Source organism: Fusarium proliferatum (assembly GCF_900067095.1).
Source record: "Fusarium proliferatum ET1 genome assembly, contig: FPRO_scaffold008, whole genome shotgun sequence".
Classification (NCBI taxonomy): Eukaryota; Fungi; Ascomycota; class Sordariomycetes; order Hypocreales; family Nectriaceae; genus Fusarium; species Fusarium proliferatum.
Window position 1 is genome coordinate 1,470,686 of NW_022194797.1, and position 27,175 is coordinate 1,497,860.

At 50.2% G+C, this 27,175-nt stretch overlaps 8 protein-coding genes and 1 non-coding gene across 9 annotated transcripts; 5 read left to right on the forward strand and 4 right to left on the reverse strand.

The window, feature by feature from the left end:
• Nucleotides 1-503: 503 nt before the first annotated feature.
• FPRO_14262 (uncharacterized protein) lies at nucleotides 504-1,376 on the forward strand (the record flags this gene model as incomplete). Its single annotated transcript, XM_031219267.1, has 1 exon — nucleotides 504-1,376. The coding sequence occupies one exon, from the start codon at nucleotides 504-506 to the stop codon at nucleotides 1,374-1,376; it is 873 nt and encodes a 290-aa protein (XP_031085043.1).
• Nucleotides 1,377-2,504: 1,128 nt separating this feature from the next.
• FPRO_14263 (uncharacterized protein) lies at nucleotides 2,505-8,764 on the forward strand (the record flags this gene model as incomplete). The annotated part of the gene is made up of 2 exons (XM_031219268.1): nucleotides 2,505-2,918; nucleotides 2,975-8,764. 2 exons carry the CDS (start codon nucleotides 2,505-2,507, stop codon nucleotides 8,762-8,764), a joined length of 6,204 nt encoding a protein of 2,067 aa, XP_031085044.1.
• Nucleotides 8,765-9,648: 884 nt separating this feature from the next.
• FPRO_14264 (uncharacterized protein) lies at nucleotides 9,649-11,001 on the reverse strand (the record flags this gene model as incomplete). The annotated part of the gene is made up of 1 exon (XM_031219269.1): nucleotides 9,649-11,001. The coding sequence occupies one exon, from the start codon at nucleotides 10,999-11,001 to the stop codon at nucleotides 9,649-9,651; it is 1,353 nt and encodes a 450-aa protein (XP_031085045.1).
• Nucleotides 11,002-13,569: 2,568 nt separating this feature from the next.
• Nucleotides 13,570-15,617, forward strand: FPRO_14265 (uncharacterized protein; the record flags this gene model as incomplete). The annotated part of the gene is made up of 5 exons (XM_031219271.1): nucleotides 13,570-13,711; nucleotides 13,769-14,825; nucleotides 14,874-14,998; nucleotides 15,052-15,422; nucleotides 15,471-15,617. 5 exons carry the CDS (start codon nucleotides 13,570-13,572, stop codon nucleotides 15,615-15,617), a joined length of 1,842 nt encoding a protein of 613 aa, XP_031085046.1.
• A 541-nt stretch (nucleotides 15,618-16,158) lies between these two features.
• FPRO_14266 (uncharacterized protein) lies at nucleotides 16,159-18,308 on the reverse strand (the record flags this gene model as incomplete). Its single annotated transcript, XM_031219272.1, has 4 exons — nucleotides 16,159-17,250; nucleotides 17,303-17,705; nucleotides 17,763-18,144; nucleotides 18,221-18,308. The coding sequence occupies 4 exons, from the start codon at nucleotides 18,306-18,308 to the stop codon at nucleotides 16,159-16,161; spliced, it is 1,965 nt and encodes a 654-aa protein (XP_031085047.1).
• A 2,289-nt stretch (nucleotides 18,309-20,597) lies between these two features.
• On the forward strand, nucleotides 20,598-22,020 carry FPRO_14267 (uncharacterized protein; the record flags this gene model as incomplete). Its single annotated transcript, XM_031219273.1, has 5 exons — nucleotides 20,598-20,778; nucleotides 20,832-20,857; nucleotides 20,906-20,942; nucleotides 21,000-21,459; nucleotides 21,507-22,020. 5 exons carry the CDS (start codon nucleotides 20,598-20,600, stop codon nucleotides 22,018-22,020), a joined length of 1,218 nt encoding a protein of 405 aa, XP_031085048.1.
• A 330-nt stretch (nucleotides 22,021-22,350) lies between these two features.
• On the forward strand, nucleotides 22,351-22,455 carry tRNA. Its single transcript has 2 exons — nucleotides 22,351-22,388; nucleotides 22,420-22,455. It is a non-coding gene; the product is annotated as a tRNA-Met (tRNA).
• A 301-nt stretch (nucleotides 22,456-22,756) lies between these two features.
• On the reverse strand, nucleotides 22,757-23,892 carry FPRO_14268 (uncharacterized protein; the record flags this gene model as incomplete). The annotated part of the gene is made up of 2 exons (XM_031219274.1): nucleotides 22,757-23,780; nucleotides 23,885-23,892. 2 exons carry the CDS (start codon nucleotides 23,890-23,892, stop codon nucleotides 22,757-22,759), a joined length of 1,032 nt encoding a protein of 343 aa, XP_031085049.1.
• A 1,100-nt stretch (nucleotides 23,893-24,992) lies between these two features.
• On the reverse strand, nucleotides 24,993-26,664 carry FPRO_14269 (uncharacterized protein; the record flags this gene model as incomplete). Its single annotated transcript, XM_031219275.1, has 4 exons — nucleotides 24,993-25,628; nucleotides 25,686-26,074; nucleotides 26,127-26,343; nucleotides 26,398-26,664. The coding sequence occupies 4 exons, from the start codon at nucleotides 26,662-26,664 to the stop codon at nucleotides 24,993-24,995; spliced, it is 1,509 nt and encodes a 502-aa protein (XP_031085050.1).
• Nucleotides 26,665-27,175: the final 511 nt, after the last annotated feature.

Here is a 27,175-nt window from a genome sequence, read left to right on the forward strand (position 1 = left end):
GCAGGCAGTGATCATCCCCAAGCTCTTCGGAACTGTCATAGCTCCCATGAAAATTCTGCTCAAGCGTCCCGTCCGATCTCGGTGCTACCCTAGCATCATGCACGATCCTGAAAAAGAGATCCCTAGAATGCAGCATGTGATGCATCTTCGCCCTGGATTATCAGATGTGATTGATTAGATTCTCAAACGGTTCATTCCGTAGCTCGACGCCAAAGCGACCGGGTGCCATGCCATGCGCTGGAGGGGGGCGTGGGCGTGCCGGAGATCGAGGGACAGGGGTCTTTTCAACTGAACCCTTCTGGAACTCTAACGCCGGCTTGGGTCACATTGCACCGTCTTTTTATCTGATCGGAACAGAATCATCAAGAGGTGCTGGCCATTGAGCATCCTCGGCTTATCAGATAAACCCTGCCGACCTGGTTTTATCACCGAGGGCAGCACATAATTGAGCACATACTCACCGAAGCACACACCATCCTCAGTCCCTCAGCAAATCGATCACCATGGCGCAACACACGTTCAATCGCCAACCACCAGCCCAAAGCTATGGCCTCGTGTCATTCCCAGCACAACACGTTATGCTCGTGGTCTTCAACCGACCCAAAGCCCTCAATGCAATGACCAGCGACGCAGAGTATGAGCTCGAAGCTCTCTGGGAGTGGTACGACGAGGAGCCCTCACTGCGATGCGCCATCGTCACTGGCGCTGGGCGTGCATTCTGCGCTGGCATGGACCTCAAGGAATGGAACCAGATCAATCAGCGCAAAAGAGACGGAATTCCCGAGAAGAGACCCATGGACCCGCCCACGACGGGATTCGGCGGCCTTTCGCGTAGGAGCGGAAAGAAGCCCATCATCGCCGCTGTAAATGGCCTGGCGATGGGAGGCGGTTTCGAGATCATCGCCAATCTGGACCTCATTGTCGCTGCGAAGAGCGCTACGTTTGCTCTCCCTGAGGCTAAGATTGGTGTCGTTGCTAATGCAGGCTCTCTACCAAGACTAGCGAGGACAATTGGCCGCCCGCGCGCCACTGAAATGGCCCTCACAGGGCGGAGCATCAGCGCTGCAGAGGCCCGCGAATTCGGCTTTCTCAACGCCATTACTGAGGACGCCCCAGCGGACAGCGATGTGCTGGAGCGGCCAGTAGTGCAGAAGGCGCTGGAGTACGCTGCGCTCATCATCAAGAATAGCCCTGACAGTGTTATTGTGTCTCGCGCGGGTATCCTTGCGGGCTGGGAGCATGGGAGTGCTGAGAATGCAGTCCGGGTGCACCGTCAGACATGGGACAAGATCATGGCTGATGGGCACAATTTCCACGAAGGCGTGCAGGCTTTTGTGGAGAAGAGGGCTCCGAGATGGGTGGATAGCAAGCTATGATGCATGACAGTGCATTTATGAGGCATTTTCCCTCTGTATTTTTTCTTGTTTAGTATAGAGCCCGACATACTTGATTCACATTAGAGCTAGCCACGGCGGTTTCAGACATTGAGAAGTACCTTACAGACAGGCTAACGGGTCCAAATTGTTCAGTGGCTTGTGGTGTGACGCCATGGCAAGCAAGCTCGTGTGGAGAATTCACTGATCCTTGTCAATCTGATCAGATAATGAACTTATCAATCACCCCACCACACGAAAAGAAAAAATGTCGCCTCGGCTTCATGGGGGTCATCACTTCATCCACTACGTCCCCGCCGACATGTCGATTATTACTACTCTCCGTATAGTAACGGGACGAAGAGAAACCCTGTTTTCTCTTGGGTTGCAACGCTGTTACATGGCGCGGTGGAGAGGCCTGCAACTCGACCACTTCAGCCAGGGCCAGTCTTGTTCACGTTCATCGAACCATTTGCTACATGCGATACCACGCGGATGAATCCTTTACCAGAGCTCTGGCTACTACATTGCACTCTGCTGCATGAGTTCATGCGAACGTGTGTTTCCCCTGTTTGAAGAAGCAGCCTCATTCACAACCGCCTTGGCAGAGCAACCTCTCACCGAAGCCACCATCCTCCCGCTCCCTTCTTCTTGCTTCTTTGCCCGCGCTAGTTCCGTAACTTCTCACACGGGAAGCTAGGATGTATCCAAGGGGTCCATCAAGCGTGGGGCCTCTCATCCTCTTCACGTCGATTCACGTACGGATTAGCGTGCCGAGATCAGCAATGGACGACCGATGAGCAGACGACTCCCCAAGACGGACACCCTCCGAAGTCGCCCATGATGGGAAGCTCGGGACCCTGAGTGAGTGAAGCTTCAAAGGTCCCCGTCTACCCCCCACACAGCTGGTATACGATATGCTCAAGACGGATGAAAACCTCTGTTCAATACGTAATGGTGTTCCTGCAGTTTGGGCTGGCAATTCTGCAATAAAATAGTGGAGGCGTTCATGTAGAGTTTCTCGTCGTTGCAAACTGCACCTGTCTGTATTCCCATCGTCTCCAGTGGGATCTTCTTCCAGCCCACCAAATACAACATTAAAACAGATACACACAAAACAGCCTATCCGTCATGGGAGATGTTCAGTCGTCGGCGCAGCCGCGGGCGAAGGGTGTGCGGTATGACGTACCTGTTCTTCGCAAACAACAAGACCAAGATAGCTATGACATTGAGATTCTACTATTAGCATGGACGCTTCTTCTGTATCGTCATAGCCACGGGAACCATGTTGAGTTCTCGTGGGGTTTGAGCGAAATTGGCTCTTCAACGTGTCGCACATTCACCCTCAACACATCGAAGCTGCAATGGGATGGCGGCGACTCTATCGCATCAGAGCTGCAGGTGTTCCGAAGCTACCTACAGCAAGAATTACAGTCAGAACAGCCTTTTGAGACGAAAGGATACAAATTCTTCTTCAATGATGAGGCTGCGACAGGCGAGGTCGTCACTAACGTCACCGAAGACGGCGAGTTGTCAGTGAACTGGGTAAGCGCATGAGCCTCACCTCTCATCTACACTAATTAACGGGTTGCGCGACACAGGGAAACGTTCAGATTGAAGCGACACTAGAAGAAGACGTTCTATGGCTCCGACCGACATGGCGCGAGCCTCTCGGCGCAGAGTTCCTTGCCAACCACTTTGCCCAAGCCCTCGTAGAAGTTCTCAACACAACACTCACTGATTCGACCGCAAAAATAGGCTCTGTCCTACCACTAGGCGAGCTCGACAAGTCTGTGATATGGAACTGGAACAAAGACCTTCCTCCGCCAGTGCCCATGTGCATTCACACCTTGATCGCTGAGCAAGTGAGGTGGCGCCCCGATGCGCCAGCCATTTGCTCATGGGACGGCGACTTCACATACGCAGATGTTGACAGACTATCGACACTGCTTGCGCAACATCTCATTGATCTTGGAGTCAAAGTCGGCGATATTGTACCGCTATGCTTTGAGAAGTCGAGATGGACGACCGTCGCGGTCATGGGTATCATCAAAGCCGGTGCAGCTTTCTCTCTCCACGATCCCAGTCAACCCATGCAGCGACGACAAGTTATGGCTCAACAAGTCAACGCGACACACATTCTCACTTCGAGGGACCAAGCGAAATACGGCCCCGAAATCGCGCCCGACGCGAAGCATGTCATTGTCGACACTGCGACTCTCGACTCTTTGGCCAAGACGATCCAAGATCCTCTCCGAAAACTCCCCGACGTACCGCCCGATTCTCTCCTTTATATCATCTTTACTTCCGGAAGTACAGGAACGCCAAAGGGAGTTATGCTCTCGCACGAAACATATACTGCTAGCGCTCTTGCGCGAAGCACGGGAATTGGGTATTCGAGTACCTCACGATCGCTCGACTTTACATCATATGCTTTCGATGTCAGTGTCGATAGTATTCTTTGCACGCTCATTCGTGGTGGATGTCTTTGCATTCCCACTGATCAGGACCGAGTGAATGATCTCAGCGGTGCAATCCGCCGTTTGAAGGTGAACATGGTAAACATCACACCCTCAGTCGCGCGCATCTTAGACCCTGACATTATCCCATCGCTGAACAGTCTTGGTATCGGCGGCGAATCTTGTTCGGCTGGAGATATTGCGATCTGGGGCCAACATACTCGAATTGTTGTTGGCTATGGTCCTGCTGAGTGCACGATTGGATGTACTGTCAATCCCAGCGCAGCGGGCAAGCCGTACGTCAGTATTGGTCCAGGCACAGGTGCTTGCATCTGGCTCGTTGATCCCGACGATCACAACAAGCTTGTTCCTGTGGGTGCTGTCGGCGAGCTGCTCGTCGAGGGCCCAATTGTTGGTCAAGGATACCTTGGTGATGCGGAGAAGACAAACGCGGCCTTCATCCATGACCCCGACTTCCTCCTCGCTGGCGCTGGTGGAATTCCCGGGCGCCATGGGCGTCTGTACAAGACAGGCGACTTGGTTCGATATGATCCAGACGGCGAGAAAGGCTTCGTCTTCGTCGGTCGCAAGGACACTCAGATCAAGCTTCGTGGCCAGCGTGTAGAGCTAGGAGAGATTGAGCACCACATCAAGAACCTTCTCCCCGCGGGCGCTGAAGTCGTCGCTGAGATCATCGCACCGCGAAACCAGAATAAGGAGTCTATGCTGGTAGCGTTCATCGCTGATCGTGAAGCCAAGGACGATGGTGATGCTCGGCAAATTGACTTCCCACCTCGTCTGCGCGACTCACTCGAGACGCTCAATGAGAGACTCTCGAAGGTAGTTCCAGTATACATGGTACCTGCGACGTATATTACCCTCTCCAAGATTCCCTACCTTGTCTCTGGGAAGACTGACCGAAAGTCACTTCGAGCCCTTGGTGCTGAGATCTCTGCAAACCTTCAGGCCTCAGCAGCTGCAAATGAGTCCTCCGAGATCCGTGAGCCAGAGTCTGAGGCTGAGCTCTTCCTGCGCGACTCGTGGTGTCGCCTGCTTGGACTCGAGGCGACGCAAGTCAGCACTACCCACAACTTCTTCACATCTGGCGGAGACTCCGTTCTTGCGATGAAGCTCGTGCCAGTCATTCGAGACTGGGGATACACGCTTTCCGTCGCTGATATCTTCAATTACCCTGTTCTCGCCGACATGGCAAGGTCGATGCAGAAGGGAGATAAGAGCAAGGGCGTCGATATGCAGATTCCTGAGTTCTCTCTACTGAAGGATAACATGGACCGCGATGCCCTGCGCGCTGAGGCTGCTGAGCAATCGGGATGCGACGTCAGCGCGATCGAGGACATTTACCCTTGTGCGCCTATGCAGGAGATTCATATGGCATTCTACACGCGATCGAAGGAGAACTATGTCGCGCAACGAATCGCCGATATCCCCGCCTCGAGTTCTGTTGACAAGCTCAAGTCCGCTTGGGATGTTGTGTACAAGGAGAGCCCCATCCTTCGCACCCGCATTGTTGAGTTCAAGCAGCATGGCTTCATGCAAGTTGTCGTCAACGAATCGCTTCAATGGAGGGAGGTTGAGTCTTCGCTAGAGGAGTTCCTTGAAGAAGACAAGAAAGAGCCAATGTCGCCTGGCGCACCGCTTTCTCGCTTCGCCATCGTCACCGACAAGGCCCTTGACAAGCGATACTTCGTTTGGACGGCCCACCACGCCATTTACGATGGATGGTCTACAGATCTCATCGTTGAGCATGCCCGCGCTGCGTACAAGGGTGAAGAAGTATCGCGCCCTGCTCAATTCAAGCACTTCATTCGCTACCTCGCCGAAGACTCACGCGAGTCGTCCAAGGACTACTGGAAGACTCAACTCGCTGGCGCCACAGGACCTCAATTCCCAACCCTGCCATCGCGCTCTTACATCCCCGATCCTACCTCTCTGACTGAGCGCTTCATTAAGCTTGACAAGACTGCCAAGTCTGACATCACTATCGCTACCGTTATTCGAGCTGCGTGGGCTCTGTTAGCGTCGCAATACTCCATGAGCGACGATGTTGTTTTCGGAGAGACGTTCATGGGTCGCACCATTCCTCTTCCTGGTGCTGAGCTCATCGAGGGTCCCATTCTCGCGACTGTCCCGGTTCGCATTCGTCTCGACCGCACAACTACAGTGCAAGAGTTCCTTCGCGCAGTCCAGGAACAGAGTGTCGCTCGCTCAGCGCATGAGCATCTTGGTATCCAGCATATCCGCCGGCTGAGCGAAGATGCTCAAATTGCTTGCGAAGTCACTATGGGCCTTGTCGTTCAGCCCCAGGACCCCGATCCTTCTGAGACAGAAACCGACGAATTGCCCTCATTCCGTGGTGGAGATGCTGCTCTTGAGGCTCTGCACTTCAACTCGTACCCGCTTATGTTGGCTGTGTCCCTTCAGAAAACTGGCTTCCGCCTGTTGGCAAGCTTTGACTCGGAGCTTCTCAGCCCCGTTCAAGTTCAACGCGTACTGTCGCAATTCGAGGTTGCTATCAACCAGCTTCGTGGCGACGTATCGCGCTCATTGAGTGACATCACATGCCTCGGCGAAGAAGAGTTAGGAGAGATCTGGGAAGCCAACAAGCAGGCACCTGTCTCTCCCAAGGACATCTCGCGATTCCTGTCAAGCGGCGACAAATACCCCACGGTCCAATATGTTCCTTGGATCGTTCAGCCTGGTAACGAGAAGCTCCTTATGCCGCTTGGAAGCACCGGAGAGCTCCTGCTTGAGACTGCTTCTGTGCGCGACGATGCTGATGTCGTTGATGCTCCTGAGTGGTTGAAGGAGGGTGCGCTAGGCTACCCCGGCCGACAAAGCAAGCTTTTCCGTACTGGAGATCTCGTTAAATACACTGATGATCTGAGCTTGGTGTTCGTCGGTCGAAAGGATGACATGGCTAGTGTTGACGGTCGCGTCGTGGATCTCAATGCTACCAACCTTGAGCTCAAGCGCCTGCTTCCTGCTACCGCTGAAGCTGTGAGCCGACTTGTTGTTCCCAAGGGATCAAGCAGCCAGACTCCCGTGGTTGTAGCATTTGTCAAAGATACACCTGCGAGGGATGCTCAATTGCTCAAGGTCGGCGTCGATGCTAGAGATGCATCGCTTCCTTTGGCGGAAGAAGTCTCCGTTGAACTCGCTGCAGCAATTATCGGCCTCAACAAAGCAATGGTCGAGACTCTTCCACCTTATGCCATTCCTTCAATCTGCATTCCCCTCACCAGTAGTGTAGACATCAACTCCAGTGAGACCCTTGCTTCGGAGACTTCTCTATCACTGATCGTCGAACTGCGCAAGTCCTTCGCATCTCTCAAGAAGACAATCGCCGACACCACAGTCTTGACCAAAAAGGAGCGCGTGCTTCGCGCTTCATGGTCCAAGTTCCTTGGAATTGAGGAGGAGAAGTTGTCTCTCGATGATAACTTCTTCCGTCTTGGTGGTGATTCCATCGTCGCCATGCGTATGGTCTCTGCTCTGCGACAGGATGGTTACCGTTTGTCTGTCGCAAGCATTTTCCAGAACATGCAGCTTCGGGGCATGGCCAACTCGTTGGTCGAAATCTCACCCGAGGCCAGCGAGAGCACAAAGAAATACACCCCCTTCTCGCTATTGAGTATCAAGGATGTTGATGGCTTCCTCGCCCAGGCCATCCAGCCTCAATTGGCCGACCCGACCTGGAAGATCCAGGACGTCCTCCCCGCCACTGGACCCCAGAGCGGCGATGTAAAGCAAACAATATCTGCCCCGCGAAGCTCGCTTCAATACAACATGCTCTACCTGGACCAGTCAATTGACACGGCCCGTCTCGTCAACAGCTTCCAGTACCTCGTGTCGCAGCACGCTATTCTTCGAACTGTGTTTGTTCAACATGAGGGACAAAGCCTCCAAGTTGTCCTCAGCGAAATGGAGGTGCCGGTCACGGAGCAGAGCGTCGAGGGCTCAATTGACGATGCAGCCAAGCAGATCGCAGAGTCGGACGCCAACAACAGCACTGATCTCGCTTTCGGAACTTCTTTCATTCGCCTTTTCGTTCTTCGAGGTGAGACTGAGAACGCTTTCATGATCCGTATTTCGCACGCGCAATACGACGGTGTCTCCCTGCCAGAACTTCTGCGCCAGCTTGAGCTTCGCTACCGGGGCCTGGAGATCCCTGTGTCGGAGCCTTTCGAGACCTACATCCAGCACCTCTCAACCGCTAAGTCTCAGAACGTAGAATTCTGGCGCAAGACTCTTGAGGGATCAGAATACACTGAGATTGCTCCTGCTGCGGAGCCCCAGCAGAAGACTACATTCATGACCAAGGATGTTGACATCTCTGGAGCCTCACCAGACACAACACACGCGATGCTTCTCACTGCTGGCTGGGCCAAGGTACTGTCGCAGCACCTCAATGTCTCTGATGTCACATTCGGTGGTATTGTCTCCGGTCGCGACGTTGATGTCGCTGGTATTGACACCATCATGGGTCCTTGCTACCAGTACCAGCCCGTCCGCGTCAAGTTTGAGCAAAACTGGACAGCTTCACAGCTCCTGGACTACGTGCGCAGTCAATCCGTCGAGGGCAGCCAACACGCTACGCTCAGCTTCCAGGAAGTGCTCAAGGAGTGTACAGACTGGCCTGCAGAGACTCCCTTCTACGGCTCTTTTACCAACCATCTCAACAAGGAGTTCTTCGACTCGATTCCTTTAGCTGGAACAAAGTGTCGCGTGGATTACTCTATTCCTCACCCCGAACCTGCTACACCTCCTCGTATTGTATCATTTGTTGAGAACGGTAGAACTCAGATTGGTATTGAGGCTGACGAGGAGCGTCGGGATTTCTGGGAGGCAAGGGTGGAGGAGCTGGCGCGTGTCATTGAGGAGTTTGTCAAAAACCCTAACGTTTTGATCTAGTTTTGGAAAGTTTCGCATATTTATTTTCTACGAATAGAAAGGGCACGGAATAATTGGCTATCTATTTCATTTACTTCAAATAAAGCGTTTCACATGGAATTTCTCATCAGGCTCGCCCGAATTTTCAAAACGCATGAAACCTAGGTAGGTTGCTTTGATCCGAGGTCAACCCCACCAGGTCACTAGAGAGGCCCCCAAGATGGCCCTAAGCTCAACTAAACATCACCGTTACAAGGCCTAAATCTTTCCCACTTCAGTGGGCTCCCAACTGTCCAAGGGTCTTACAAGTATTTGCACCACGCTCTCGTCGAACTTGCTACCTAAGCTCCTGTTCTTTAATGCGCATAGCCTACGCTGGCGTGTTGGGGTCTTTCGCTGCATCGAATTGTATCTTATCATTCGGTAGTCTCTTGATCGCCATACCTTTCTCATTCACGAAGCGAGCTCTGAGCTGATGGCGTCCACTATGAACCGACTCCGCTGTCGCCAGAGGCTGACCCAGAAATTAGCGGCAGAGAGCTCAGAAGAATTCTCAAAGATTCCCGTCATCTGCTCTCAAATCAGGTGTTGCACTCTCCATCGCGTTGCATCATGCATCTATTAATACTGGACGAATCAGTTGACGAGTTTCAGTGTGTATAAATTATAGCCATCCTGAATATTAAATGCTGATGTAGTATTTTAATAGCTCTCAGTCTATGTCTATAGAGTGTTGAGGGAATGTCTATCGAATCATCTATGACGCCTATCGGCAAAAGCCCAAGTATGTATTTCGGTCCTCTAGTCAAACGCCAATCCATAAATCCAAAATCCAGTTCGCTAAGCATGATGGCAAGCAAGTATCTTCAAGAACCCAAATGCCGATAAACCGATTTACATCGGCACTATTTGATGTTATCGCCTTCCTGTGTCGTCTCGCCGCCATTTGTAACTGTCCGATTATCGTCGTCATTGCGCAGACGCTGCGCGGAGAGGTTGGCCTCCAGGTCGAGATCCTGGGCCGGCCTCAGTCCATGTGATGTTTCCTGTCGTGTCTGCTCGGTGCTGAATCGTTCAAACTTTTCGTTGGGAGCATCTTGCAGCTGACTCTTGGCCTCTGCCTCGGCCATCAAGCACCTCTTGCGAACTGACCATGCACTTCCAGCGTGGCCGACAACCCACCAAGAGAACAAGATAGGTAGAGTGACTCCAATGTTGGCACGGCACCCAGACCAGATACCGACGAGAAGAAGCCAGGCATTATGGGCTGGAAGTGCCCACGACCAATGGTAGAACCCAGGTGTGAGCTCAAATGGGAAGACGGTTGACCCGATATTAAGAATGATCCAGGTAAGAAGGAAGAAGGCAAAGAACTGCATAGGGACTATAGTCGCCAGCACTGTGTCGATAACAAGGTAGTTGATGTCCATGTAGAACCATAGGCACATCCAAGTCTCAAAGAACTGAGCAGCATCGACGCTCCAATTCTCCCGGAAGGCCCAGAAATAGCCAGCCATGCCTAGAGCGCCGATGAGAGTATAAATCTTGCCAGTGATGAAGCGGAAGACATAGACATCTCGCTTTGAGTAGGACTGGAGGACCTTGGTAGAAGTTGTAATGCCATTCAACCCCATCTGGAAAAAGAAATGCATGAGAATGCCCATCACTAGGGAGACGGTATTCAGAAGAACTCTTGTGCCCTGTTCGGTTGGCATGATGTTCCAGATATTGGCTTGGAAGGGCCGAAGGAAGGTGCTCGCTGAGGTAGGATTGGTCATGTTGACGGCCTTGAGGGCGTCGCGAGCCGTGAGACCGTACATGGTTGCGGCAGCGCCAACGAGGCTTTGCATGTTGCCCTGGAGGGAGGAGAAGATGGAAGGGTAGTATGCGCCGTTGTAAATCGTAGTGACTGCGTCTTGTGGGTCATAAACAGTAGCGTTATCGCCCTCGATGGTGGACAAAAGACGATCAGAGGCACCAGGATGAGTATAAATAGCACCCCAGTAGCCATGATTACAGACGGCGTCTCGAACCTTCTCCGGGGTATCATACTCTGAAGACGAACCGAACTCAACCGAAGGGAACTTGTCTGACTGGAGGGTATCATAGGCACCATAAATGGCCTTTCCGATATCGCTGCCATCGAAGTCGATTGCGAGGATCTTGAGGTTATGCATTCGTGTCGAGGACTTGAAGAGGGAGCCGAAGAGGTAAGACATATTTGCTAGGAACAGGAGCTGGACCATCAAGGCCGTCATGATGACGGGTATTATATAGGTCTTCATCCTGACGGATAATGGTGTAGACCGCGAAGAGATTCGGTTGGATGATCGAGGCGGTATTAGTGTCATGATAAATATATACTGCTGTTTGTGTATCAAGTAGGTTTTGGGAGGGTGAAATGGGAAAACCGGATAGGACTTGCAGTTGATGGCCGAAGATAGACTCAGGAGATATTGTTTACTTATAAATCTCAAATATAAACATCATGCCATTCCCCTGAGCTGTCAACGGGGTTGTGTTACATGCCGCCGCCGCCAAACTCAGCTGCCTTCCCGAATCTCCGTTTATTAAGCCTCCCAGGCTCGGACCCGGTGATAAAGCCATGGCAAACTTGACAACGCGATTGGATCAGACTACTGACTCAGCGGAAGTTGGGGGGTTTTCGCATTCGGTCTCCACCATTCCCGGAAATTCGGACTTCGCGCCAAACGCAATTTCCATGCAGCGAGTCCAGTGGCTTCATGTGCATAGACGGTAAATCTTGATTATTCCTTATCTTAATAGCCGTATAGTGGGCCTTTCGCCTCAGATACGCGCATTCGCTTCCGGCAGTTGAGTATGGCTTAGCAGTAAACAGATAGCATATGACGTACATACAGACTAAAAAACAACTACCTGGATCTAATTATGCTCAGAAACTCCCTGCCTTCTTCGGGCTTATTTTCTCTCATCCTGTGCAAGTGTAGCGTCATCCCAGCTGTACCTTATTGAAATAAGGCACTGCTATAACAGGAGTCTGTAAGATGGCAGCTCCAGCTGTAATTGTTGCCATGCCTCCTAGCCTCCCTAGAACAGCTAGTGCATTTGGTTTCACGATCTCGGGCTTTTCCTCAAGGGCAATCCCTCTGTCTAGTAACATCTTCCTTACTTCGGTATTGCTGACCGCCATTGAGTATTGGGGCATGTTTGCCCTCTGCGGCCTGTTGAGGTTAGCTGAGCTGTAGGCCTCAAATATTCCCTGGCACAGCGAAGCTACTTCTTTCGTAAGTATACAATAAGGAATCTGGGTCTCTTCTATCCGATATGAAATGGTATTGGAACGAAACTATCTCAAGAGGGTTCCTCATTGAACCCCGGCTCTGAGGATCAAAGGTTTGAGTGAATTGGCTTGAGACTTCCTTTAGACTTTCCAGGTCTGATTTCAACCTTTCTATTTCTGATGAATATCTCGAAAATCTCGTCCTGAATGTGATCGAATCTCGCCCTTTCCTTTTGTCCGCGAGATGCGCTTCATCTGTTTGGCGCAAGTACCTTTTGCCCATCTCTACTGCTGTTATCCACAACTCCGAGTCCTGTCTTTGTTACCAAACTTCTTGTTTCTATCCCGAGGGTCATGATCCAATCTTAAGGGGAGGCCTTTGCAAGGCTCTGAGTTCACCTTGCAAGCGATCCCACGGATGGCATAGTGGTTGCTGAGGACGATCCTCGCTGCGGTTTCCTCAAATCCGATATGGTCCTTGTCAATTTCATGCTGAAGTCTAGAGATAGCTGGGCTTTGAGCATCAGAAACAGCAAGAATACCTGAAAGAATGGAGAAGGCGGATGCTAATGTGTCTATACATCTGTTTTTACTCTTCTGGACCAATTGAAAGTTTTGTCTCGCCGATCCTGAGACACTATTATCAGTGATTCGATCAAGATGCAGTATCCCAACCAGACGAAAGCAGCTTCCGTACATCTGGCCTCGGTGAAAAAGTGATGTTTGTGAGGATGGTGGATAAGACTCGGCAGCTATGGTCGATTGGCAGCTGGCTTCTGCAGGATGACAATTCGTGACAAATAATTAAGATACAAAGGAACAAGGTTTTCAATTACCTGGGGTTTACTTGGCGAAGGACAGAAACTGATCTAAAACTAAACCCTGTCTTCAGCTGTCTGAATGATGATTATTTTAGCGCTCATGCCCTCGCGCAGCCACCAAGAACACTTCTGACCTAAACTTAAGATGTCAAAATTAGCTGACCTGAAGAACGCCGAGTCGAGGTCCACTAAGTCTCCCCAAGATCATCTAAACTGACCCAAATCTCTGCTACCCAGAATAAAGATCCTGACTTTTCTTGTCCCCTGGCCACTCCATTAAATATGCCTTGCCACAAATGCCAAGGCGTTAGGCAACCCCCTGTATGCATTACTGCCAGGTCGTGCTACAGCCAGCAAGCAACCATGTCAAATTACAGTGATACCAGCCAATGGCATACGCCATATCGCAATCAGCCTGGGCGTCGCATCACCACGATAATGCAAGAGGTCACGCTGAAATGATGCTGCAAGCCACAGCGGGGTTGAGCATGTTCATCAACTGTGATAAAGCTCCAACTCGCAGCAATTGATACGCTGAGAATGAAGCTTGAGTTGTCTACCTCGCTTCCCGCAAATCCGACGCTCGCTTGTCACCCCAGTGCCAAGCAGCGGAATGGATTCCCCAGACTCAGGCAACTGCATCAAGGATAAATTTAACCCAACTGATGGAGCTTTGCTCGGTACAGACTTTCTTTCTTCCAGACACAGTGTTTCATTATCCCGAGCAAAGCCGAACTGACACCATGGGCGATGTATTCTTGGGCTTTAGGCCGAGGCCGAGCGACATTCTGATAGCTATCATGGGAATGACTGGGTCTGGAAAGAGCACTTTCATCTCGCTGTGCACTGGACAAGATGTTCCCGTTGGCCATGATCTGCAAGCTTGTACGTATCGGCCATGTCATTTATTAGTTGACACGGTCTCGTCTTAACACGATGCAGGTACACAGCACGTCACTGCATACCAATGCAAATGGTCAGATACCTCTGACATATATCTCCTGGACACTCCGGGGTTCGATGATACGAATCGATCAGATACCGAAGTTCTCAAAGAGATTGCTTTATGTCTTGCCAAGACATATGAAGACAATGTCAAACTGAGCGGGATCCTATACCTTCATAGAATCACAGATCGTCGTATGGGCGGATCTGCTCAAAAGAACCTCATGATGTTCCGGAAGCTCTGTGGTAAGGACAGTCTCAAGAACGTTATTCTTGTCACTACGATGTGGGAAGCCGAGAATTCAGCCATGGGAGAAAAGCGAGAGCAAGAGCTTATCGCCACGGATGGTTTCTGGGGAGCCCTGGTCGAAGAAGGCGCTCAAGTCAATCGTCACAATAATACCCTCTCATCCGCAATGTCCCTGCTCAAAACTGTTGCCAAAAATAATCGAGTCACTATTTCCATTCAAAAGGAAATGGTCAGTGAGCATAAAGATCTGGATGAGACTGAAGCGGGTATTGGCCTTAACTCGGACATTCTTCTAGCTGAGCAAAGGGTCATCAAGGAGATGTCAGAAGCCCTGGAAATGGAGAGGCAAGCCAGGAAGGACCAGGACGAAAAGTCAGCCGAAGAACAACGTCAATATCGCGAGAAAATGAAGAAAAAGATTGAATATCTCAATCAAGAACGAAAAGATCTCAAGGTCAGTCTTGAAGAGATGAAGGAACAGAGGCGCCGCTTCAAAGTCCTAGAGGGCAAGTATAAGGAAAGTCAAGAGCGTATACGCCAGCAGGACAAGAAGATCGAGAGTCTAGAAAAGCAAGGCAAACAACGCAAATCCCGAGAGGAAGATATGCTTCGCCAAACTGAAGAGGCCACTAGGGAACTAGCGAGCCTCCGCCTCCAGCTTAGCGAAAGAGGCAATGCTACAATGGGAATCTCGAGTATGAGACCTCGAAGTTCAGGGTCTCAGTACGTAGGGGACTCCAGCTATGTGAGGTTGTTTCTATCGGGGGCAGGCTACTTCTTTGGGGGCAAAAGCGGATATCATGGGTAAGTGAAGATCATTGATATGTCGAGCAGTTCTCTAATAAATTGCAGTTACTACAGTGCCGATCTAACAAGACTGACGGACGAGAATGACAAGCGCAGAATTTGTGCGCTTGGTACTAATGGATCATGGCTCTACCACTATCATACTGGAAGTAACTTGAACTGTTGGACATGTAAGTTAAAGCTCAGATAATCGATACAGATGTTGATTGATATCATTGAGCAGGCTGGTCCGACTCATTTCCAACTGAGTATCCCAAACTTGCTGCTTGGCTAGATAAGCACCAAATGTTTGGGTGTCCCCGACACATAAGTCTCGGTCCTGATGGAAACTTTTACATTGCCATGATGGACAGCTCGGTTAAATGGTGTATACCAAAGTCTGTGTCCGAAACGATCACCGCATGGATTAATAAAAGGACCATAAGGTCCATCCAGAGGCTGTGGCTTGGTTACAATAACAATTACGTGGCTGAGATTTCCGACGCTGAATATTTTTACAGGGTCGATAATTACAAGGCCTTGAAATCCCACATGGAAAGTCTGGAACTCGAAATTGGTCTGGACTATATAAATAGCGAAAGGCCGCCAATCAAGGTTTGAAGATGCCTTCACTCTAGACACCATTCACTGACAGGATAAAAGCAACTTGCTATGAATATTGAAGCTCCTAGAGGTTTCGTTCTGATCAGGGACGGAGGAGAAGTATTTTGGCATAAGGGAATAAGTGGCAACCAATTTGACGAGGCAAAATTGCAAAGGTTCAAAAATGATAACGAGAACTCTTGGTAGGAATGTCTAATGAGAAGTAGGTACTTCATAGTTTTAAACTATCGGTCAACAAGAAACAGTCTAAACCTGCCGTCACATGTGTTTGAGATCTAAATATGGGTAAGTTCGAATCCTTGTACCTTGGTCCTCACAATCTCCTATAACGGAAGTCGTGTTACCACTTTTCATGCTATTCAGTTGGTGAGCAGCACTAGCTTATCATATCGTCGCATCTATACCGATAAGAACAAATGCTACTATTGAATGCTCCTTTTGCCAAAATAACAGTATAGGTATTATCACTGGCGTCGCATGCTGGGAGAAGAAGACGAGGAGGCTTCAAATTATTGTCACTTTCCAACAATCACGGGGGACATGACTTAGAGCCTCTCTCATAAATACGCAAAAGACTTAGCTAAGTCTAGTATAGCCCGATTAAACTTTGGACCAGGCATTGCTTGGCACTTGGAATCAAGGTCGAGTGTTTTCTTGCTCCACTGAGAGCAGGCAAAGAGCGCAAATTAAAGTATATACAGCGAAAAGGAGCTCTATGCTAGACTATCTACTTTCGGCAAAGGCGGCCGGTCTGCTTAATGACGTAGGCTGGATGATCGGTGATATACCAGTCCTCGCTACCAACAGCAGTAGGAGCATAAAAGACACCATAAGGATCAATCTTCTGCTTGAGCTGGTAAAGCTTGGCATAGTTGGAACCGAAGTAGGACTGACCAAAGTCGGGATCCATGACATCACCTTCGTTACCATAGCCACCGCCACCGGGAGTGACAGCTTTGAGACGCTCCATGACACCATGGGTGAGCTCGTTGTTAACCTTGGCAATCTCCTCCTCACTGTCGGTGTAGTTCCAGTTAAGAGCAGTGATAACAAACATGTTGGCGTCGCGCCAGGCAGGGTTGGCAGAGTTGGGAGGAGTGTTCTGCTGCTTGGCATTGATGTTGTAAATAATTAGGATGCCTTCGTCAGCAAGGATACCCTTGAGAACGTCGATGGTGTTGTTGAGGAGCTTGGGGTCATTCCAGTTCTTGCGGGGAATAAGACGAGACCCGGAGCGACCATTGTAGTTACCGACGTTTTCAGCAGGGAAGTGTGTCTTCCAAGCAGGGTAAAAGCGGTCGTGCTCAAAGAATGTAGGCTCGGGGTCAACACCAAGTTCTTTCCACTCATCAAGGAGAGGCTGGACAATCTTCTTGAACTCGCCAACAGAGATGTTGGGGATCATCCAAGGGTTCATGGTCCAGAGGAAGCTGCCGTTGCCAGCAGGGAACATGAAGCTGTAGCCGTAGCTGTTCTTGTCAGAGTACTCGGGGAAGCGGCGCCAGTAGACATCAAGAGCCTTGAAGAGCGCCTCCTGAGAGATGCCAGCGTCCTTGGTATTGACGCTCCAGGTCATGCCAGAGAACTTCATCTTAGGGTAGACTCGGACAGTCATGGAGACGACGACGCCCCAGGTAGCAGCACCACCGCCACGAACAGCCCAGAAGAGGTCAGTATTCTGCTTCTCATCGGCAGTGACGAAGCGACCATCAGGTGTGACGATGTCAACACTGAGGAGCTGGTCGGCAGCAAGACCGGCGATGGGGCTGATGGGGGAGTGGCCACCACCGGGAAGATAACCGCCAGCGACACCAACATCCTTTGAACCTATTAGTGTCTGTGAGTGATGGCCGATGAAGAGGAAGACTTACACGGCACTCTCCGCCAACAGCAGTGTAACCCTGCTGGTCGGCAGCCAGGTACAGGTCCTTGACTTGGATACCAGCACCAATCTTGAAGGCAGGGCCAGTATAGCTGCTAGCACCACGGTAGTTCTTGGTGAACTTGATATCCTTGAGGTGATGTGTCCAGATGCTCAAGGCACCAGCACCGGTGCTCTTGCCAAGGAAGTCATGGCCAGTGTTGTGAACGACAAGACGGAGGTTGAGGTTGCGAGCAAAGTTGACGGCGAGCTGGATATGGGCAACACAAGTGGCCTTGATAGAGTACAGAGGGAAGCCACCAATGGTACACTTGGAGCCTGAAGCGGCGTTCTCAGGCTCGCAGGTGGCACCCTCGAACAGGGGTGACATGACCGAAGTGGGATCATCGATGCTTGGAGATGTCAGTTTGATGCATGTATGAGATGGTACCACTGAGGATGAAACTCACTGAGTGGTTGAATTGTGCCAGTTGGAGAGAAGGAAGGTACACTTCTCCTTGTTGTAATGCTCTCCTTTGTAGCAGGCAGAGCCAAGGGGAACTGTGCTGATGAGGGCACCTCCGCTGAGGAGATCAAAGACCTTCCATATGAGTTTGTTGGGGTAAAGCTTGTCACCAGGGAAGACCTTGCACTTGGAGTCAACAGCAGCAGACCTCTTCTTGGAACCTTTGGTATCAGCAAAGTAGAAGAGATCGACGTCACTGAGATTGAGGTCCGTGAGGTTGGTGAGCACGGCATCGGTCAGCCGAGGGCTATCATCGACAAAAGAATACCTCGACGATGCAGCCGGTGGCTCAGACCACGCAGGGGCAACATTGTTCTTGTTGGCCGCTACCCCATGTTTCAGATCAGCAATGGTTTATGAGAGCAAAAGAAAAACACATCTGCAGGCGAAGGTGTTACGTACGGACCGTCTTGCCATCGACTTCGATCGTCTGAGCAAGGGTGAAAGGAACAAGCGCGGCAATCAGCCACGAAATGTGAGAGCCTTGCATCTTGTAAAGTTTTGAGGCTGACTGCAGGGACGGGACAGAACGCCAAGGACTCGAGAGGGTTGGGGGAGAAAAGAGAGGGAAAGGGGAGAGATCGGCTTATGCCACATGGCTTTCTATGCCGTCTATATATCGAACACTAGTTCTTATGCTACTACTGCAATCCTACAGAAGTACGTACGTGAGTTGGCGGTGTTTAGCACGTATTAGGTAGTAATCACCTTGATGCTCAGGTTCATGGGCCGAAAGATATCCATGCTCGACGATGGAGTGCGGTGGCGACGGTGGAGTAAGAGCCGCGAGGCATTGCCGTCGAGAGAGGAGAGAATATCATACATATCGGAAGCATCTGAACCCCGATTTCCTGTCAAAATCTGTGCCGATTGTGCGGGCGCTTCTCATCCCACTGGCGCCATTTCTTTCAGCCGCCGCGGGGATGCGGCTTCTCGTCGCTCCAAGAGTCAAGGGTCAAGGGTCCCTCTATATGTGGAAATGATGGTCGATTTCTGACCTTGGCGTAGAATTACTGTTACATTATGCATAACCCTCAATTGGAGCGCATTCGGGTCGAAGCCGCTTCCCGTCAGACTAGAATAGTCCATGACATATTCTAAAGGTGATTGGAGCGGGACCCCGCGGACGGACAAATTGTACAGGCTGGGCATTCAAGACCGACAAAGTTCATGATCCTGGCGATCAAGTGAAGCGAGAACTCAAAGTTGAGCGGCTGTTGGTTGAGAATCTTTGTCAGAGTGGGATCGGCTTCGTAAAATTTCGTGCTAAAAGATGATGGCAATCTCCATGGAGAAAAGATCAACGGATTATCATTTAGCTGAGACAAGCGAAGGATCATCGTTCAGCCTTCCGGGCCATTCGACTGGCTGGCACTCTTGGCAAGGGTCGGGGATCCGGGGTAGATGTGAGCATCTCGGTAGTGTCTTTGTGATGGAGCTAGAGCAGCAACAAGCCCTGGGAAGCAGAAAAAGCACAATGCCATCTCTCAAGATGCAAGAAATAACTGATCAAAACTTGTCTAAATTATACTAAACCAGCCTAAACTCATCCTAAAGTGGCCTAAGCATTTCTGTCAGTTGGAATTATAGTTCCAAGTCTCTTACTCCCCTGGCCCTTAGCGGTGCTCGGTCAAAACATGCTCAGGGTCCAGCCATCATCCATCCCTTAGAGATGCATGCTACGTTCATTCATGCATATGTACGTTGGTCCTTCGAGATTGTTCAAGAAAATCGCGCGAATGCTGATCCTCGCCGTTGAAGGAAATGCTAAGAGATCTAGCCTGAACCTAATCACATATCACCCAACCGTTGCTCTGGGTTAACGTAATTAGTTCACCCTCCCAATTTATAATGCTTGAATACATCACAACGAGTAGTTCGTGTATGGTATCGAAATGAATTGTGTGGGAGGCTTCCAACAGGATCTAGCGAAGGCGTCATGCCTCGTCCTGAAAACAAGTTGTTGACAGCCTAGTTTCAGCCACCACCGGAAGCCTTGGGCATCAACGCCTGTTTAGTTGCAAGCCACAATGTTCCATCATTTCTACTTTGGATTCTTCAACAACCAACATGCATGATCGAAAACACAGCTGAGGGGGAAACAATACACGTTCTTGGCGGAACACCGGAAATCGTACCGGAAGCCTCTGCGGCACAGAAAACCTTAGCAGTCCTTCAGTCCAACCGCACACGGGACGTGTGACACACAAGTAGCTGAATTACCGGTAGTTGACATACAATTCCTTGTTTCCAGAACCAGACGCGCTGAGATATGCCGGCAATCACTTTCCCCTTTCGTAATCGTACATGAACAACGCAGTATTGTGCAGTCCAGGAACCAGGAACTCGTCTTACTCGGAGCACCAAGAGATGGTGGTTCAGCTCCCAAACCACGGACCATGCTGACCATGTTGGGTCACTTGGGTGACAATCCTCATGAACTCTGTTTCTCATCCTGTTTTATTGGTCTCCGCGTTCTTCATCCAAGATTCTGCGTTTCTGGGCTCCCCTGGATATCTACTATACATAAATCTGAAGGGCCCCATCTAAGCGATCGTCTTCATCTTGTGCCAATACCGTGTCAGCGGTTCCCCCCTGGTTCGTCCTGTTACATGTACACACAGAGGGACGATCGATCGCAGCGGCCGTCTTTGCCCGGATCAGCGGTCACATCGAGTCTGCGTCAATCTTTCTAGTGTCCCTTGACGTCCCTTGCTGCAAACTCTGCACCGCCATACTTTTTACATACCATCTCTTTTATGTTGGTTTGACATTCACGATGGCCTCATTACATCTATACACTCGAACAGGGCCACCGCCCTATCCTAATCCTTTGAGTCTTCCTACGACTCCTCTTCAGCAAAAGGGCCTAGCTGCGCTTTTCATCTTTCCGGCTTTATCGATCATCATTGTGTCTATGCGCATGTACAGTCGCGTGACCTCACGGACAGTTGGATTAGGTGAGTCTCTCTCATGGTCAGTGTAACCAATACTGAAAGCTTATCTTTGATAGATGACTGGCTCGTGCTGGCAGCTTTGGTAAGTTTGATGCATCTTCATGTCCTGGTGTTGATCTAACATCTACAGTTCTTTGCCTTGATGATGATTGGACCTCTTTACATGTGTACGTGGACTTGAATCTTATTGCACCAGAGTAACCCCTTTGCTGACAATTATACAGTTATGAAGCTCAATTACTGGGGATTCCACGAGCGGGATGTCCCAAAAGACCTCAATCTTGCGGCTGGCTTCTGGTGGAACTTTCTCGTGCAGATGTTCTACAATCCCGTCTTGGCACTCGTCAAGGCCTCGATTCTAGTGTTCCTCCTTCGCTTGGGTGGCCATAAAACCAACGTGCGATACGCCATATACGGGCTCAATGTCTTCAATGCTGCGCATGCCGTAGCCATCTTCTTCACAGCTCTCTTCCAATGCTGGCCCATTGAGGCTAATTGGGACTTTCCCCTGCGAAAGGAACCTGGCGTTCATTGTGTCAATAACTGGTTCCATGTCATTGCATCTTGCATCACAATCGTGACAGACTTCCTGGTTGTCGCGCTCCCTTTCTGGATTTTCCTTGGCTTGACCATGCGATGGGCGACCAAGATTGCTGTCCTGAGTGTGTTTTTGTTGGGTAGCGTGTAAGCAGCGTCTACAGCTTCGCGAGATCGATGCTAACATTATCTAGAGTCGGTATCATTGGCATCATCCGCGTCATCTCCATCTATCACCAACTCGTCCAGGGGCCGAGTCCCGGCGAAGACACCTTCTACTCCGTCCTTCCCGTCTGGGGTGCCGTCGAAACGAACCTTGCCATCATCTGCGCATCGGTCCCTGCTCTCCGACCGCTTTTCCGACGATGGTTTCCTGCTCTCTTTGGAGGAAGCTCAGACGCACCATCTGGAACTCCATACGGCGGCCGATATGCCAACAATTCCCGCGGAACAGGTGGAATGCGATCACATAACCACGATGACATTCGTCTAAAAGACCTTCGAGTTTCGCGAACCCAACATACTGAGATTCGCAGTGTTTCACCAACCGGATCTGAGGAAGAGATCATGACATATAACGGAATTATGCGGACTACGAATGTTCAGGTTGCATATGAGAATGCTTCAAAGGCCACTGTCTCAGAGTCGAGGACTTCCAGCGAGATACGGTTCGAAAGCAAGGCGTCGGAGGTTAGGTCTGGGATTTAGTTCAAAGGGTATCGGGCATGGGAAGACTTTGGCTGTATAATAGTTACTTTCTTAATGAATACCTAGCGTTTTCACGCAGTTATTTCAACCGTAAATCCCGAGACCCCAGTACGTCCCAATGAATGGCGAACTAATTTTACTGATGTAAAGATTATTATACTTATACACGAATGATCACCCATCAATGAGTCTCGACATAGATATCTGGACTAGTGAACAGCTAATCCGTGGTTGGTAGGTGTTGCACTGTTGGTCTAGCCCTTGCAGGAAATGGTACCCCATTCCGTTGATGAGCACCGACGAAGCTTTGACGGGTATCCAATTAGCACAGTCTGCTTGGCTCAGTTGGTTAGAGCGTTGGTCTCATATTAGATTGTGATCTGATCCTAGGTCAGAGTGATCCAAAGGTCGTGAGTTCGAACCTCACAGCGGACAATCCTTTTGACATTTTTGCCTCTTTTTCGTAGCATGGAAACATCTTTTTTTTTTTTTTGTCGATTGCGACGCTGCCATTGGTATGCCATGCGACTTTTTTTTTTTGGTCACACCTGGCAAAACTAAGCAAGTCGTGCTACATGCTATTGTTTATTGACTAACTGTCCACGATCACGTCCTCGTCTCACCTTACCTTATACCTCAATGCCATTAGACAAGTGTCATGAAAACAAATTATCGCTAAGCTGCAACTAACGTATACAGTAGAACCCGTCATCTATCTATTCCGAGAAAAATTACATTACATTACAACGCATCCTCCGCCACCGTCTTTGCCATTGTCGTCACCGCAGCACCCGCAACAGCCATCGCAGTCGCAACAGTTATCACATTCGCAGCAATTGTCGCAGCCACAACAATCATCGTTACCACTGTCGCCACCATTGTTGTTCCCATCAGAATAGTCTTGCTGGTCACTTGGTTGTTCGTATCTTGTGGCATCGTACGACGTATCCACCTGATCATTGTCGTATTGGTTGCCGTAGTTTGTGTCATTTGCGTACTGACCTTGATCATTATCGTAGTAGCGGTTATCATCGTCTGGACTGTTTGGAGAGTATTGACGATCTCCATCGCTGTCATACCGATAGTCTCCATTGTCTATATAGTCACCTTCATATTGGTTATACTGAGTATAGGTGATGTTCTCTGGGCCCTGACTGTTGTCGTAGTTGTTGATCACGTAGGTGGGCTCGTTTGAATCGTTGTTCAGGTAATACATAGCTGCTCCAGCACCAGCCGCACCGACGACAGCACCCCCAGCTGCATACTTCATGTTTGACGAGCTCTTCTTGTGGCTTTGTTGGGGGTGAGCCTGTTGAGGATGGCCGGGATGATAGCTTTGAACTAATGCAGGTCCAGCCCTTTGGACTGGCCGGCCTCCACCTTGCGGAGAATGACCTTTTGGTAGTCCAGCTTTCTGCCCTTGAGCGGGTGCTGGCTTCTTGGCTGGAGGGCGAGCAGCTTGTTGCGGTTTCTTCATTTGGGTCATCTGCATTCCATGATTGGGAGCAGGCTGTCTTCCGACGACAGGAGCACCTGCAACTGGTCTCGGAGCAGTCACCGGTTGATAACCGGCCGGGCGTTGAGCAGGCCTCTGGGCAGGCTGTGACGGTCGCTGAGCGGGCTGAGGTCGTTGGGTAGGTTGAGCTGGTCTCTGGGCGGGTTGTTGGGCAGGTCGGCCAGCTGGAGGACGTCCGGCCGGAGGGCGTTGTGCGGGAGCAGCTGGGCCTTTGTTGCCGGCAACTGGCTTTTTGGGCTTTTGACTGTCAAGACCATGTTGTTAGTCCTTGGAATTTGAGATTGCCGAAGGAGGATGCTGCCAAGATGAAGTGGGGGAGTCAATTGTGATAGGGCTGGAAGAGCTAACCTGAACATCTTGGCGAGGAGGTCGTCCCTTGGTCTTTGGAAAGATTGTGAGGAGTCTCTAGCTACTCGAACACTGTTTACCGATGATAGCAAAAGGTAGAAAACACGCGTTCACATCTTTGATGGCGCGCAGTTATATAGGGGTCTTGAACAGGAGACAACGTACGTCCTCATAAGGCTCTCAAATTTGTGCTTTTTCAACCTCCATCACCACCACCCTGAGACAAATGCTACGCTGACAACTTGGCATCCCAACAGCCTCAAGAAAAAAGCCTTTCCCTCACACTGAAGTAATGCAGTGAGATTCGCAATGCTACTCTGGTTATTTTCGACATCACCACGGCCCCCAAATGAAGATGCAGGGTTTGCTTCAGCTTTTTTGCTTATGGAAACACCTTATCCATATCTCTCACAGCGAGGACCAATAAATCTCTCTGCTGACCACTAAACCCTGTCCAGCGGTTTGAAGGATCAGAATCGCTTAGCCAGATCAGGCCTTATTCCCGTTTTTAGTAGCACAAGGTCCGGGCTTCTGGTACGGTTTAAGTCTTGTAAGCGCCAGCCTTATTTCAAATCTTATATGCATCAAGGCAACCATCTCTACCCCCGATTGTTCCCGTCGATCTTTGGTTGACTGAGGTCTGGAGGATCTCAGGTTGTCGGCCGCTTGATCTTATCAGTCTCATTGTTAGGCCCCCACAAATGGCCAGAAAACCGCAGTCCTGCGTCCCGGTTGGGGGCCAATTCTTAGCTGGTGGCAGGATTTGGAGCGCTTTGGTCATCATTCCTTGCATAGGGCGCTATTTTCAGCGTTAGCCACCTCATGACAAGTTGTGAGTTGGGACAGCGCTTATCCTACCTACCAAAAACGAACCTTTGCGTAGAGGCTCGGGCTGTAGACTTCTACAGTTGCAGGCTGACAGAAAAGCAGGTTGAAGCCGCTCCATTCATGGTAAGAGAAGCACAGGTACACCAATGATAGAGAGAGTTAAATCAAAAGTGATTCGAATAAGATGAATGAATGAATTCTATTTAAGATTAAATATGGTTTATAGATAGACGGCGATATGCGGACAATGCCTCAACTCCTGACTTCGGCAAGTCGTCTCTTATGCCACAGGACCGAAGAAGCTGAACTTTCCTTTGGGGTCATACTTGTTCTTCAGACTCTTCAGACGCTCTTGCCGCCAGTTCTCCTTTCCATACCAGCTGATTGGGTTTTCATTGCCAAAAGCGTAGTTGACATAAACGCTCATGTGGTACTGGCCAGAAGCTCTGTGGAGAATATGGCGCAACTCATTACCGACAGAGGCGGCCTTCTTGTCAAGCTCAACATCTCCAGGTTTGTATGTAATCAAGGGAGCAGTGAGGATGTTCTCATGACGGAAGGCGAAGGCAGCACTCTTGGCATTAGTGCCTCGAACGGCCTGGGTGGAGTAACCCTCAAACATGAAGATGGAAGTATTGAAAGGAGTATCAGGCCCCGTCTCTTTGGCAAAGACATTCCATGCGTTCTTCATGGCGGGGACATTGTACTCCTGAAGGTAGAGAGGGAAGCGGGGGTTGACAAGACCATTCTTCTGGCATGGGACAGCATCGACATCGATTTGTGTCCACTTGGCAAGATCACGGTAGTCTCCAGACTCAGGAGAGATAGCAATGGGCTTCAGATCGTGAAAAGGCTTAGAGATCTTGGGATCGATGCTCTTCACGCCTTCTTGGATGAGCCAGAAGAGGATGACAGGCTGCAAACGGTAACCTTAACGTTAGACCAAAACAATGGATGAGGGATATAAACTTACGTTTTCGGGGTCCGCAGTAGGGTCATGGACCCAGTAGGACCAGTTAATGACGCCCTCAGGCTGCTTCCGAAGGAGATGCTCATTGGCGGTATGATACAACTTCTCGACGTGCTCGCCACTGAAAACAAGTGTCTCGATGGCCCAGTCTCGGTGCTGGATCTCATACACCTTGGAAGTGATAGAAGTCACAATACCAAAGTTGTGGCCAGCGCCCTTGAGGGCCCACCAGAGATCGGACTTCTTGTTGATGGTCTTGAACGATCCATCAGCCAAGACAATGTTGAGCGAGACCCACTGATCTGCGATGATACCGTGATGGCCTTGGAGCCAGCCATGTCCACCACCAAGGCCTGGACCCATATAGCTAACGCACTCACATGTTCCGGTCACTGGCAGTGGTTAGCACGTCATCGTTGGCCAGAGGAAAACATCAAAGCGTACCGGTTTGCTTGTTGGCAGCCCAAAGTGTGTCGGTGACTTCTTTGGACCTTGTGCCGCCACCAATTGTGACCGTCTTGCCGTCAGCAGCGACCTCGACCTTGTTCAGCTGGCGGAGATAAATCTCAATACCATGGTCCATGCGACCCAAAGTGGTGATGGCTCCATGAGCAGTGTTGTAGGCGAGGAAAGGGAGGTTCTTGGAGTTGGCATATTTGACCTTGAGAAGCAGTCATTAGCACTTCTCATCAGCGATTAGTTAAGAAACACTTACAGTCGTAGCTACATCCCTTTCTGTACCAGGAACAACAACAATGTTGACCTTGGGGGCTTCCAGAACGGACCAACGAGTGGTAGCCTTCTCAAACTCGGCAGATCCAGGACAGTAGACCTTGGCCGACTTAGATAACTTCTTACCAAGTTGGCTCAGGTCTTCAGAACATGTCCCAATGGCATCGCTACGAGCAAAAGGAGTTGTCGCGCATGTGACTGCGGTACTCCAAGCTGCCAACGCAGCAAAGACTTTACTTGAGAAATGCATTATAAGAAACCACGTGCAAATGCAAGACACAACTTGGACCCTTAGATCAAAGACCCCTTCCAGATAAGGGATCGACGAGGACCAAGTGCATATTTAACCTGCCTGGTTCGCCTTTTTCTTCCTGTCTGCCATCGGCCAACATTACACCGAAAAGACAATCCCTGACAAATTCCCCTAACTTGTTCCTGCAGCCGAGTTTTGACAAGAAAAAGGGAAATCATTTCTAATATCCTTGCCAATATCCATAACCACCTTCTTCGTTCAGCAGCCTGCATGTTAGGTCCTCCACCTTCTCAGAATAACGGAGATTTTGGTACGACCCGATCGAATATCCCAAAGTCATAGCGCGGAGATGGATCCATTTTAGTACCCACGGAAATGGTACCGGCGCGGAAAATCCCTGACTTTTAACTGAAACCCAGTATTTATTTCGGGGGTTTATTCCCTGGGTGCTGATCCCAAAGGTGCAATTGTCCAATCGGGTTCCTGGATATGATCTGAGCGCAATCTT